Source organism: Bufo bufo, chromosome 3, assembly GCF_905171765.1.
Source record: "Bufo bufo chromosome 3, aBufBuf1.1, whole genome shotgun sequence".
Classification (NCBI taxonomy): Eukaryota; Metazoa; Chordata; class Amphibia; order Anura; family Bufonidae; genus Bufo; species Bufo bufo.
This window is the reverse complement of record NC_053391.1, coordinates 299,301,257-299,315,688: the sequence shown is the minus strand read 5'-3', so window position 1 is coordinate 299,315,688 and position 14,432 is coordinate 299,301,257. Positions and strand designations below refer to the sequence as shown.

Below are 14,432 nucleotides of genomic sequence, written 5' to 3'. Positions count from 1 at the left end.
TGATACCTCTGTTTCAAGTTATGTTTATCATAAAGGAGAGGGTGTTTTCTCCTAAATATTTTAATCATTCTGAAGGGGCTTATTCTCCCCTCTTCTGACCTAACTACATCACTATACTCCCCCCCCCCCTTCCCCGGGGCAATCAGACTGATGTCTGGATATCTTTCTGGCTCCTTTTACTCCAAAAACTCATTTTTACTACCTCAGGACTGATTGTATTTTGAATTTTTAAATTTTCTCAAGTTAGTATTTTTTTTATTTTTGTATAATCATCAAAATTTTTTTGCATATCACCTTCTATACATCATCTTACCCATTTATTTTATATATATCACATTTTATATACCATTTTCTTCTATATATTTTTTATCTATTTTTTATCTATAATAAAGTTGCACATTGCACATTCAACTATATCCGGGTCTGTTCACATCTCAGTATTTTTAATATCCAGTTGTTTGAGCACCTGTCCATCAAGCTTTCTTTGTCCTTCAAACTCCATTTATCCTGGTTTGGGTGAACCAGTTGGACAGCAGCACCTCATCCACTACACTAGTTAGGTGAGCCACCTCAACAGTCTGTTTTGTAAAATACATTGTGGTGTTGCTTAAGCTGTTGTGCCTGATTACTTTCTCCCAGCAGCTGTGCATTGTTTGAGCGCCGTACTTCCGTGGGCCCGATCATGTGATATGGTCCGGTCACGTGGGCACGCGCATAGGCCGATCCTCCGCCGCTTCCTCCTTTGAAATACAGCGCACTTGTCAGTGCCTGTCAGGCCTGCGTGTGTGATGGCGGCACGGTAAACTTCAGTGCCCACGACCCTGGACATCTGTTACATGCTGTCCCAGGAGTATTGTGAGTACCAGCCCTCACTTATCACTTAGTGGGCAGTGTGGGATCTTTATTCTAATGGGTCGCCCATTTTGTTTATATGTTTTGCAGGTGTATTATGCCACATGCCTCATTTGAACATTCCTCTACCTTGCTCTGCACTGTGGGCGTTGATGCAAGGGCCCCTTCTTCTCTTTTGTGTATAGCAGGTGGATAAGCAGGAGCTGTAAGCAGGAGCTGTGTAATACCAAGCCCCGTGTCCCCTGATGATTCATGGGGTTTTATGGTTATATTTAACAGCCTTATGAGATGTTTTGCTGATGAAACACGTTGGTACACGCTAATACATTACGGCCACTTATTTTAGTATTATTTTCCTTTTCCCTGACAATACTATTAGTCCAGTCTATGGTCACCCTGTATAGGGCTTCATAGGGACTCCTTATCAGGGTAAGGTTCCGGACGGGGCCACCCCTTGCGGGGCACGGACCCCGTGTTAGCTCACCAGGGCTGAATAGGTCAAGTAGGGCCTTACTAGGGTAAGTTTCTCTCTCTTTGAGGTCCACGTACTTCTATGTCTTACCGAAGTTTCGGACGCCTCGATTACTGACTGGACATCTGGTATTGACAAGTTCTCCTTGTGTGACCACCTCCTTCACCAACACTCCACAAGTTGTGAACAAGTGAGGTCTCTACAAAACCGGTAAGACCATTCCGTGTTTTTTTAGTGTCCCCAGAGTTCCAGTACCCCTACCTTGGGACTGGAATATTGGGACTTAATGCCCAGGTCCTACTTGTGCCTAGGCAAATTGTGCACTCGGGCCTAGGGTGGTATGCGCCTAGCCTGGTGTATTGCCATACATTGGTATCACACCAATTTAGGTCCTACACATAAGTGTTCTTTCTAATTTGTAAGGGTTTTTTTACTTTCTAGGGAGAATTTATACATATTAAAAGTTAAGTTTTAACATGTCACTGCTCCCCTTCCTTTAGTATTGCATTGTTTTCGAGCAACATCCAGGAGAACTGCACCCGCAGTCACTTATCCTGGTTCAACAACCCATTTCTTTCTCTATAACAACATTAGCGTCAAGGTTTCCCAGGCCACTTTATGGTGACGCTGCATGTGTTGACGCAGGGCAATAGTTACAACATTGGCACCATGGCAACGCTTCCCTTCCTGCCCACAGATTCTACACATGGCGACGCTGACGTCCTCTGTTGACTTGATTAAAAATTCCCACATGGGCGAGTATGGCATTTTTCTCCCACCACTGCGTACTGACTGTCGTTGTCTCTATGAACCCATGCTCCACGAGTTGTTTCCAGATAGGTAGGCTCCAGAGTAGCAGATAGTCTACCCCGGGCACGTTTTACTCCAGACCTTACACTGCTGCCACCCTGTGGACTCACAGCCACGCTATCAACTTGCTGACTCAGCCGCTGCCTCATGTGCAAGCTGCCACCCTCATCCCCTGATGATGATGAAGCCCCCTCTTTACCTGGCTCCCACGTGTTATCGGCTACATCATCATCCACTACTGTCTGCACGTCACTGATGTCACCCTCACCAGACTCAGGGCAGCGTGCCTGACTACTCCCAACACCTGATGCCACGCGAATCTTATTGAGACTACTTGCTGGCCTACCGGAGGAAGCAGCGGATCTCTCCTCCAAACCTTGGCTGGGCAGTAGCTTCTGATTATCCTCTAGAAGCTCTCCCTTGGTGAAAAGCAGAGCAGAGCCAACAGCATACACTTTTCAAGCAGATGGAACAGAAAATGAAAGAAGCAGGTTCAGGACAGGTGGGCGCACGGAGCTTGTCCCTGGGCAATACCAACTAAGTGTGGTGTCCCACCGACTCCTGGCTGGGGGTGTCTGATGTAACTTGAGATGATGTTGAAGACCGAGTCAACCATTCAAGGACAGCTGGGTTACTTGTCAAACACGACCGTGGGATGACACTGGCAGCTCTGGCCTGCGACTACTACTGCCCCCCCTTTCTTCTGCTGCTTCTTCTACCAGCTCCAGAAACCTTTTTGCCACTGTCCATTCCCTTAGAAGGACCTGGCACTTGTCTTTCGGACATACTGTACTGTAACAGTAACTGTAAAATAGCAGTAGTGTCAGGCTACAATTTTACCACAGCATCAAGGATGAATTGATTTACTTATGTATAAAATAATGTGAACACCCCAAAATCAGTAGGATCAGGAAGCAATTTCACCCCAATTACACAATCAAGGAATAAGGGATTTACTTATGTATAAAAGGACGTGAACGCCCCAAGATCTGTCGCATCAGGCCACAACTTCATCCCAATTACAGAATCAAGGATTAGCAGATTTACTTATGTATGAAAGAATGTGAACACCCCAAAATCTGTAGTATCAAGCCACAATTTCACCCCAATTACACAATTAAGGATTAACGCATTTACTTATGTATAAAAGAACGTGACCCTCCCAAAATCTGTAGTATCAGGCCGTAATATCACCCCAGAATCAAGGATTAATGGATTTACTTAAAAGAATATGAACTCCCCAAAATTAGTAGTATCAGACTGTAATTTCACCCCAATAACAGAATCAAGGATTAATGGAAATAGTTATGTATAAAAGAATGCAAACAATCTAAAATCTGCAGTGTTAAAACACTTTTTAACCCCAGTTAGTGCAGCAAGGTGTAATAGAATAGCTTCTCTATTATCCAAGCTTTACAATATTCAAATGGCCCCTGCTCTCTCCCTTTAGTGTGGATAATGCCTCCCTATTATATCCCTACACTATCTATAAGCTATTCCTTAACTGCTCAATAGTAATATTTTGTGAATAAAGTCTTTCCTAATCACTGTCCCTAGTGCCTGTAATGTCTCTCCCTGCACTAAGTTTATTGGGAAATGGCAGAGACTGTCAGGTGATGAGGATGAGGTTTTTAATACAGCTGTGACATCACAATCTGCTGATTGGATGGCTGCATGGCATTATGGGTGATCCCTCATTCCCAGGCTTCTTACTTCCTCTATGTAACATGTGCAGCAGCCATTTTTGAAAAAGAATCGGATTCGTTACACAAAGCTCGAGGAAATTCGGCTTTGTCTCTAATCAAATTTTTCCTGAAATTCGGATAGAATTCCACTTTGTCATCTTCTATTTGCTCAGCCCTAGATATAATGATATTTTACAGAAATGATATTACCTTTATTAACAGATCAACATATCCTTTAGCATCACAATGTAATGGAGTGTAAGGCCTCACCACAAGATTGCCATTGATTTTAGCTGATAAGTATACATGTTTACCTATGGGAAAAAACAGAGAAATCCGTTATAAAAAATGTTCATGAATTTTTAGAAATAACCTCATCAAAATAATGTACAAACCGGATTCCAAAAAAGTTGGGATACTATACAAATCGTGAATAAAAACTGAATGCAATGATGTGGAGGTGCCAACTTCTAATATTTTATTCAGAATAGAACATAAATCACGGAACAAAAGTTTAAACTGAGAAAATGTACCATTTTAAGGGGAAAATATGTTGAATCAGAATTTCATGGTGTCAACAAATCCCAAAAAAGTTGGGACAAGGCCATTTTCACCACTGTGTGGAATCTCCCCTTCTTCTTACAACACTCAACAGACGTCTGAGGACCGAGGAGACCAGTTTCTCAAGTTTAGAAATAGGAATGCTCTCCCATTCTTGTCTAATACAGGCCTCTAACTGTTCAATCGTCTTGGGCCTTCTTTGTTGCACCTTCGTCTTTATGATGCGCCAAATGTTCTCTATAGGTGAAAGATCTGGACTGCAGACTGGCCATTTCAGTACCCGGATCCTTCTCCTACGCAGTCATGATGTTGTGATTGATGCAGAATGTGGTCTGGCATTATCTTGTTGAAAAATGCAGGGTCTTCCCTGAAAGAGATGACGTCTGGATGGGAGCATATGTTGTTCTAGAACCTGAATATATTTTTCTGCATTGATGGTGCCTTTCCAGACATGCAAGCTGCCCATGCCACACGCACTCATGCAACCCCATACCATCAGAGATGCAGGCTTCTGAACTGAGCGTTGATAACAACTTGGGTTGTCCTTGTCCTCTTTGGTCCGGATGACATGGCGTCCCAGATTTCCAAAAATAACTTTGAATCGTGACTCGTCTGACCACAGAACAGTCTTCCATTTTGCCATACTCCATTTTAAATGATCCCTGGCCCAGTGAAAACGCCTGAGCTTGTGGATCTTGCTTAGAAATGGCTTCTTCTTTGCACTGTACAGTTTCAGCTAGCAACGGCGGATGGCACGGTGGATTGTGTTCACTGACAATGGATTCTGGAAGTATTCCTGAGCCCATTCTGTGATTTCCTTTACAGTAGCATTCCTGCTTGTGGTGCAGTGTCGTTTAAGGGCCCGGAGATCACGGGCATCCAGTATGGTTTTATGGCCTTGACCCTTACGCACAGAGATTGTTCCAGATTCTCTGAATCTTCGGATGATGTTATGCACAGTTGATGATGATAGATGCAAAGTGTTTGCAATTTTTCGCTGGGTAACACCTTTCTGATATTGCTCCACTATCTTTCTGCGCAACATTGTGGGAATTGGTGATCCTCTACCCATCTTGGCTTCTGAGAGACACTGCCACTCTGAGAAGCTCTTTTTATACCCAATCATGTTGCCAATTGACCTAATTAGTGTTAATTGGTCTTCCAGCTCTTCGTTATGCTCAAATTTACTTTTTCCAGCCTTTTATTGCTACTTGTCCCAACTTTTTGGGGATTTGTTGACACCGTGAAAATTGGAATCAACGTATTTTTCCTTTAAAATGATACATTTACTCGGATTAAACGTTTGATCTGTCATCTACGTTCTATTACAAATAAAATATTGACATTTGCCATCTCCACATCATTGCATTCAGTTTTTATTCACAATTTGTTTAGTGTCCCAACTTTTTTGGAATCCGGTTTGTATATCAAAGATATAAAAGAACAGTAGACTTGTTATAAGAACAGTTGTATTAAAAGTTATAAGAAAATAGTTGATACTGTTTAAATACAAAAGAACATGAAGGAGGCGCATGCGCGAGGCTTGCCGAGAAGACATGTCTTGGTGAGCTCCGCTCGCCGAAGGAATCCCACAATAGCGCCGTCTTCACGGCTCCACCAGCCCATAAAATCAAATTCAGGGGACACCGAAGATGACCCGCAACAAGGGGAGGAACAAAATCACGAATACTCCTGCCCCGTCGCAGACATTACCGGAGATGTTCCGGCAGTCCAGAGAGACCATCATGGCGGGCCCCTCTTCACCTCCGGCAAGTCCAGCTTAATCCTCAGAGGGAGTACAGCCACCGATTACAAGCCTCACAGACTCAGGTCAGGCTACCTTATATAAAAAACATAGCCTCCCTGTTTAAAGCGAAACTTTCACAAGCTGTGGAAGAATTTTCCAGCCAAATACAGGACTTGGGGAACCGGGTCTCTGAGTTAGAGTCCCAGACTGATGACATATCAGACGCCATTAGCGCTGACCGGGAGGACATTAACTCACATGCAGCTCAACTGGCAGCCCTAGAACTTAAAATAGAGGATCTGGAGAACAGATCCAGAAGAGGAAACCTGCGGGTCAGAGGCCTCCCTGAATCGTTCCAGGAACTCCAGGCTACCATGACCACGCTGTTTGAGGCTCTCTTACCCCAAGCGGAACCATCACAACTGCGGATGGACAGAGTTCATAGGGCCCTGGGTAAACCCAGATCATCAGACCTGCCAAGGGACATTGTCCTTAAGTTTCACTACCCTGAGGTGAGAGATCAGGTGCTAGCAGCTGCACGCAATCGGCCTGAATTGCCGCGCCTACCTTCGTCAGTTCACCTATATGCGGACTTAGCTCCATCCACCCTCCGCAAGCGCAGAGAAATGCGACCAGTAACGGCTGCTCTACAAAAGGCTCAGATCCACTATACTGTAGATGGGGTTTTCCTTTTAATCTGACTTTCCAGCTAAACTCCCGTTCACATACGATTAATACCCCGGAGGAGGGAATAGATGTTCTGCAACGGGCGGGAATCTCGATTGAACGTTCTGAAGTCACAGCCGCCCCACTGAGACCGCCAAGGCCAGCCAGAGTCTGGACCAAGGTGCCATCCTCTTCACCTCGTGCGACCAGGTCGGCGAACGATTGAGATTGAGTGTCTAGGGAGCGACTCCTACGTTACATGGATCTGTGCTGCAGATCTGGACACAAGTTCCACCCTCCATCTAATGATCATTCGGAGACACCTCGGACTAAGGATTCCTGCACTTCGCTACAGGGATTCGGCGTAACGGACTTTCATGTTGCCTACTCCTTTTAGGCCGATTGGAATTGAGCCACCTGCCCCTCTAGGGCACCATCTTGCTTCCACTTGCCTACCTATATTTGCTGACCACGTTAGGTTCAGCCACTCTGTTATGTTGTGCTCGCAAGCACTTTGTTAAGGTTCTTTGAACCAATGGTTACTCATGGGGGCATTCTCTGTTGCTTTGATAATCCTCAGTCAGTGCAAAGGTAATCAACCATATATGATTATTTTATGTGCAAGGTACTAACCCATAATGTAAGGGGATTCAATTCCCCCAGGAAACGTAAGACAGCCTTCACCACATATTTTAAACACCTACCAGATGTTATATGCCTACAGGAATCACATTTCACCCCGTCATCGCATCAAAAATATTTCCACCGACACTACACCAGATATTTTTCTTCTACCTATCATGCCAAATGTAAGGGGGTGATCACCTTGCTTAAAAATTCCTTCCCATTTGTGCCGACCCAGACCATCATTGATCCCGATGGGAGATATGTAATATTAGTTGGCTCATACAAGGGAGAAACCCTTTGCATAGTCAATGTATATTGACCCCATTGCTTTCTTTCAAGACATAGGACACATTATTGAATCTCTCTCCTATCATAAACTCCTATGGTGCGGAGACTTCAATTTTGTTATTAACCCTATGCTAGACTGCTCCTCCAAACCTAACCAACCTTGCTCTTATACCAACTCCACCAAGATTCGACAAGTTCTGGAATCTTTGTCAGTGGCTGATTCTTGGAGAGAGCATAATGGCTCACAGAGAAGCTACACTTACTACTCTCCGGCTCATAGAGTGTATACTCGCATTGATATGATACTGGTGTCTACTAATTACCTTCCTCATGTCTCTTACTCCAGGCACATTGTTTCATCTTGGTCTGACCACGACATGGTCCTGGTGGAAATTTTATCCTCAAACAAACTCAGCCTTCCATATTCATGGAGACTGAACGAATCCTTGCTAACACGACCGGCTGTGCATGATCAGCTCCAAGATGATCTGAGACACTTCTTTATAGAAAATGATACGCCTGATATTGACCCCATGACGCTGTGGCTAACGCACAAAGCTTACATGCGAGGGAGACTAATAGGGATTGCATCTCGGCTGAAAAAGGAAAGGAACTCAACACTACTTGCTTTAGAAGCTAAATTGACGAGGTTGGTCCGAGTTCACCAACAAAACCCCTCACTTTACCTTCTGAAAGCGATTAAGGATGTTAAGGCCCAAATTAATGTACTACTCTCCAATAATACAGAGAAGGCCCTACGATGGACAGCCTCTTATTATTACAAATATGCTAATAAACCAGTTAAGATGTTGGCCAGCCAGCTTAAGGCTAGACAGAGAATTAATCAGGTTTTCCAAATTCGTACTAACTCAGGTCAGACCACCTCAAACCCGGACCTTATCTACGATACATTTCACTCTTTTTACAAAAAAACTCTACTCCAACTCTAGGGTAGCCCTTGACTCCACAGGGGAAGACTTTTTAGCCTCTATCCCACTCTCAAAACTCACTCCAGAAGCAGCAGCAGGGCTAGGGGTAAACGTCTCAAGGGATGAAGTGGAATATACGATCAAGAATCTGAAAATAGGTAAAGCCCCGGGTCCTGATGGATTCTCTGCTCTTTATTATAAGAAATTTGCCACCTCACTGATCCCTCATATTACCAAGTATTGCAATGGCCTACTACAGGGTTCTAGGCCCCCGCCAGAGTTTCTATCGGCTAAAATTACGGTATTGCCCAAGCCAAATAAAGACCCTCTGTCACCTTCCAATTACAGACCCATCTCCCTCTGAAATCTAGACAACAAAATATATTTACCTCCATTCTAGCACGTCGACTTAATGGCCTACTTCCCGACCTTATACATAAGGATCAAACGGGGTTAATACCCGGGAGAGAAGCCCCGGATAATATCAGGAAAGTCCTAAACTTAATACAGAAGGCCAACAAATCTAATACTCCTTTGGCGGTGCTGGCGTTAGATATAGAGAAGGCCTTCGACACTGTAACATGGCTATACCTACATAGAGTACTCTCCGCTATGGGTTTCAGAGGCCCTTTTGTAGCAGCTATACAGTCCTTGTATTCTACACCTGAAGCCAGCTTGAAACTGCCTGCTTCTAGCTATTCATCTATCCAAATCCATAGAGGTACTAGACAAGGTTGCCCCCTATCCCCGGCACTATTTGCGCTTGCCATGGAACCATTGGCCTCCCACATAAGAGCGCATCCTGATATCTCGGGCATCTCGGTTGGAGGGAAAGAATATAAATTGAGCCTCTTTGTGGATGATATTTTGTTGTCTATTACAAACCCGGTCATATCCCTCCCCTCACTAATGAAGATGCTGGACTCCTTTTCATTAGTATCGGGACTTATGTTAAACCTCACATGAAATTCCTTATTCTAGAAAACTTCCCGTTTCAACACAGGCCTCATTATATCCCATACCTAGGGATACAACTAGCTACCTCAATTGAAATGGTCTATAAAACCAACTTTGTCCCACTATACCGTAAAATTAAAGCCGATCTTATGTCTTGGAGTACACTACCTGTGTCTTGGGTCGGTAGGATTAATATTATAAGAATGGTGGTCCTTCCCAGACTCCTTTACCTATTTAGGACATTGCCAGTTCCAGTTAGTGGCAAGGACCTAAGGGCAGACTGTCATTATGAAATTCATATGGGCTAACAAACGCTCCCGAATTGCTAGGGCGACGATGTGCCGCCACAAATCACAAGGAGGTCTTTCAGTGCCAGATCTTATAAAATATTATAAGGCAGCCAGACTGGCTCAATTGTTTTTAACGCATTTAGACCCTAAAACACATCCGCTTTGGATCCCATTGGAACAGTCTTTGATAGCCCCGTACTCCTGGAGAGCTCTGATCTGGTCCAACCTTCTACTACCGAGTGCCATTCGCACTAATTCCATACTAACACACTATTCCCTTATTTTATGGAGGTCGGTTAGATTTAAGTTCTCATTGCAGTCCAAAATCCCGCCGCTAACATATTTGGTAGGTAATCCTGCTTTCCTCCCAGGCATCCAGACACCTTCCATGGATTGGTGGGTCTCTAACAAGCTGTGCTCTCTCTACAGGTTTCTGACTAGGGGTAAATTACTCTCTATGTCAGACTTTGAAGGCAAACACTCCCCCCTTGTTCTGGAAAGGTTTTTAGCCAGGCAGATTTTTGCTTTCCTGCATTCGCTTTGTACTAATAACCAGTCGGTCGATTTTACCCAGTTTGAGCGATTTGTTACCTACTCAATGTGTAAACAGGGCTTACTGTCCCAGATTTATGGAATGCTTAACGCATCCCAGGAAGGAGTTAAACTGCCTTACATGAGGGCATGGGAGGAGGATCTGCACGAGAGTTACTCTACATCCAGATGGCACCAGCGTTCACAGACGCTTACTAAAGGGTCATGGCAAACAACACTAGCTGAAACCTCTATAAAAATTTTGCACAGAACCTACCTAGTCCCATCTAGACTACATCATATATACCCTGAGGTCTCTCCCAGATGCTTTAGGGGATGCGAAGATATTGGTACAATGCTTCATATCTGGTGGACTTGTCCAGTAGTCAGGAGATTTTGGAGTCAGATTAGCAATCTTCTATCCTCCATTCTAGGATGTACTTATCCGACATCCCCTCAGCTATGCCTACTAGGTGATAAGCCTACTTGTCTCCGATATCCCAACTTTAAGCTATCACAGTTTATACTATTAGCGGCTAGAATACATATAGCTTATAAATGGAAATCGCCTGGTTAAAGTTATCAAGCAGTTTTGGATAGGGTCAACAGGATTTTATTATATGAAAGATTATCGGCCATCCGGATGGATACTTTCTCTACTTTCGAAAAATTCTGGGAACCTTGGTTATCCTCCTCTCATTCCTCAGACATACGTTACTGTATCACTTTATGATTGGTAGTGACGTGTCAAGATGCACATTGTTAATTCACCTTCTAACTATGTATCCTGTCTTTATTTTATAAGCCACAGATATTGCACTAACTGCGTAAAATTGTGTATTGCAATAGAAATGCCATCGTGTACTATTATTTCATGTGAAGTATATTCAAGTTTAATACCTGAATTTTTCTGTATTGCACTGATATGTATTTTTATGCTTTCATCAATACATACCCCATTGAAACATAAATACAAAAGAACATGACCACTACAGCATCTAACTTTGTCGGTTGGGTATGTGTTGCTGTTGTTTTTGCAGGAATTGTTCACAATGGGTAATTGTACAGTTCCTGAGTAGTCCAAAAAAAGAGGACTTGCCACTGCACTCAAAGAATCACAGAAGTCCTTTATTTTGCCATTTAAACACAGTTCTGGTCTGAACCGTTTGTCCATGGCCAGCCTTAGGTTACATGGTGTCTGCACCCCCCCCCCCAACACACACACCCCTCCGCAACCATTGTAGGGAATGAAATACACTAAATTAGTAGCATGAATTTTAAAATGTAACTTAATATTATGCTTAAAGAGCTATTGCCATCTGGCACATTTATGGCATGTTGATGTGATATGCCAAAAAATGTCTAATAGTGCAAGTCCAATTTGAAAATAGCTGATTGCGGTCTCGGCTATTTAAAGAAGTCCCCTAGCAATGAAGAGAAAGGATGCCGTACATGCACAGTAGTAGTGGTACCATACTAAGCTTATTACATAAATATAGCACAGAACCAAGCTCATTAATTAAATACTATTGGAATACAGCAACAGTTGCAGTTCAGTGCTGGAGGAACTATGCTATGCTGATAGTAGACAGCGCTGTAAGCATCACTCTTTACTCAAGTGCAGTTTTTCCAGTGTATGTACTGTCTGGTAATGATATAGATGTTATCAGGGTCGGACTAGGAACTTAAAGAGGACCTTTCACCTGTATAAACGATGTTAACTGAGTATGCTGCCATATAGAGCGGCGCCCAGGGATCTCACTGCACCTACTATTATCCCCGGGCGCCGCTCCGTTTTTCCCGTTATAGGCTCCGGTACCTTTGCTTCTTAAGTTATAGTAGGCGGGTCTTCTCTTGTCCTGTGGGCGTCTCCTTCTCCTAGGCTGCAGCGCTGGCCAATCGCAGCGCACAGCTCACAGCCTGGGAGGTTTTTTTCTCCCAGGCTGTGAGCTGTGCGCTGCGATTGGCCAGCGCTGCAGCCTAGGAGAAGGAGACGCCCACAGGACAAGAGAAGACCCGCCTACTATAACTTAAGAAGCAAAGGTACCGGAGGGCATAACGGGAGAACGGAGCGGCGCCCGGGGATAATAGTAAGTGCAGTGAGATCCCCGGGCGCCGCTCTATATGGCAGCATACTCAGTTAACATCGTTTATACAGGTGAAAGGTCCTCTTTAAAGTGGCTCTGGAAAAAAAATAAAAATTGGCCCCATTTGTAGGAGGTTCAAATTGACAAAAGGCGAGACAACAAAAGTAGGCAGGGCCAGCAATACCATAGTGTAGAACAAAATACCGCCCCAGCAGAACCAAATACCATAGAACAGCACAAAATATTACCTCAGCAGAACCAAATACCACAGTGCAGCACAAAATACTGCCGCCCACACCACAGTATGAAAATGTATCATGGTCCTGAGGATGGCAACACAGTTGAATTCAGGGGGGCAACTTCATTAATTAATGCGGAGAGCATCAGATCTTCATGTAACTGGCTGACAGCCAAGAGGAGAGCTTATGCATCGGCCCACATGGAAATGTTCCTGCTGGTTCTATGACCAGTCCGCCCATAGATGTTATATCTGGTAGTCTCCATCGCCATGATGATGTAACAGTTAATGGTTGCTGTTTTGTCCCAAGTAAAGTAAACCAGTTTTTTGTTCTCCTGCAATATGTCTGAGCGCTGTTAATAAGGGTACTTTCACACTTGCGGCAGAGGATTCCGTCCGGCAATCTGGACGCAAACGGATGCATTTGTGAGACTGATCCGGATGCGGATCCGTCTCACAAATGCATTGCAATACTGGTTCCGTCTTTCCGGTTGTCATCCGGAAAAAAGGATCCGGTGTTTATTTTTTTCACAGATTTAACGGTCTGCGCATGCACGGACGGAAAGAACGGATTCATTTTGCCGAAACACTTGGGACCGTATCCAGCATTAATGCATTTCAATGGAAATTAATGTCGAATCCGGCATTCTGGCAAGTGTTCAGGATTTTTGACCGGAGAGAAAACTGCAGCATGCTGCGGTATTTTCTCTGGCCAAAAAACGTCAGAGGGACTGAACTGATGCATCCTGAACGGATTACTCTCCATTCAGAATGCATTAGGATAAAACTGATCAGTTTTTTCCGGTATTGAGCCCCTAGGATGGAACTCAATACCAGAAAACAAAAACGTTAGTTTGAAAGTACCCTAAAAGCTGCAAACACTGTAATAGGTTATGGTCCCAGGACACAGACAAAAAAGAAACAGAACAGCACAGCTTGGTGAGTGGATAGACACCAGGAATCTTCCAGAAGTCTCATCCTCAGAATAAATATAGGGAAAGATGGCTGGCAGCTCAGAGTTGAAACTTACAGTGACCAAAGTTAACAGTGAAAATTACCAGCTATGGAAATTTAAAGTGGAAATGTTACTGTTCAAAGATGACTTGTGGGAGTTTATTACTATGATCAATTATCAGGAATGGCACAAAAAACAAACAAACAAAAAAAAAGACAAACAGACACAATAAGCTTATTAGTGGAAACGACCAACTGATCTACATCAGACATGAGAACGCTGCATAAGGCATGTGGAATGCACTACAGAAATTGTATGAAAGATCCAGTCTGAATAGCAGTTTATTTCTGCTGAGGAAACTGTACAAAATTATGTACTGTATAACAAAGAAAAAGGCGTTCAGTAGCATATAATGGAGTGGAGCAATGCTGGAGGTGGTTACATAACTAAGGACAGTTGGTGAGAATGAGAGATTTCAAAAAAATTCGATTCGGACACTTAGCTGAATTTCCCCCAAAAATGTTATTCAATCCAAATTTATTTGTGATGAACTGGGTTAAAAAACAGCTATTTCCTGGCTGCTGAGAGCCTGTATAGTGGTGTAGAACACTGTGCTTTGCAGAAACATGTATAGGGAGTCCACTGTGCTAGTGAAACAGTACCGTGAGTCAGTATGACATGCAGATGACAGACATCACTATTAGGCCTATTGCACACGACCGTATGGCTTTTTCAGT

The 14,432-nt window shown here is 43.7% G+C and overlaps 1 protein-coding gene across 1 annotated transcript in view; it reads right to left on the bottom strand.

Annotated features, from left to right (window-relative positions):
• Positions 1-14,432, bottom strand: part of LOC120993757 (NADH-cytochrome b5 reductase 1) — a 372,914-nt gene that overhangs the window by 221,474 nt on the left and 137,008 nt on the right. The window contains exon 2 of the mRNA XM_040422226.1: positions 4,030-4,134. Coding sequence (XP_040278160.1) covers positions 4,030-4,134 — 105 coding nt within the window. The remainder of the gene's footprint in view (positions 1-4,029; positions 4,135-14,432) is intronic.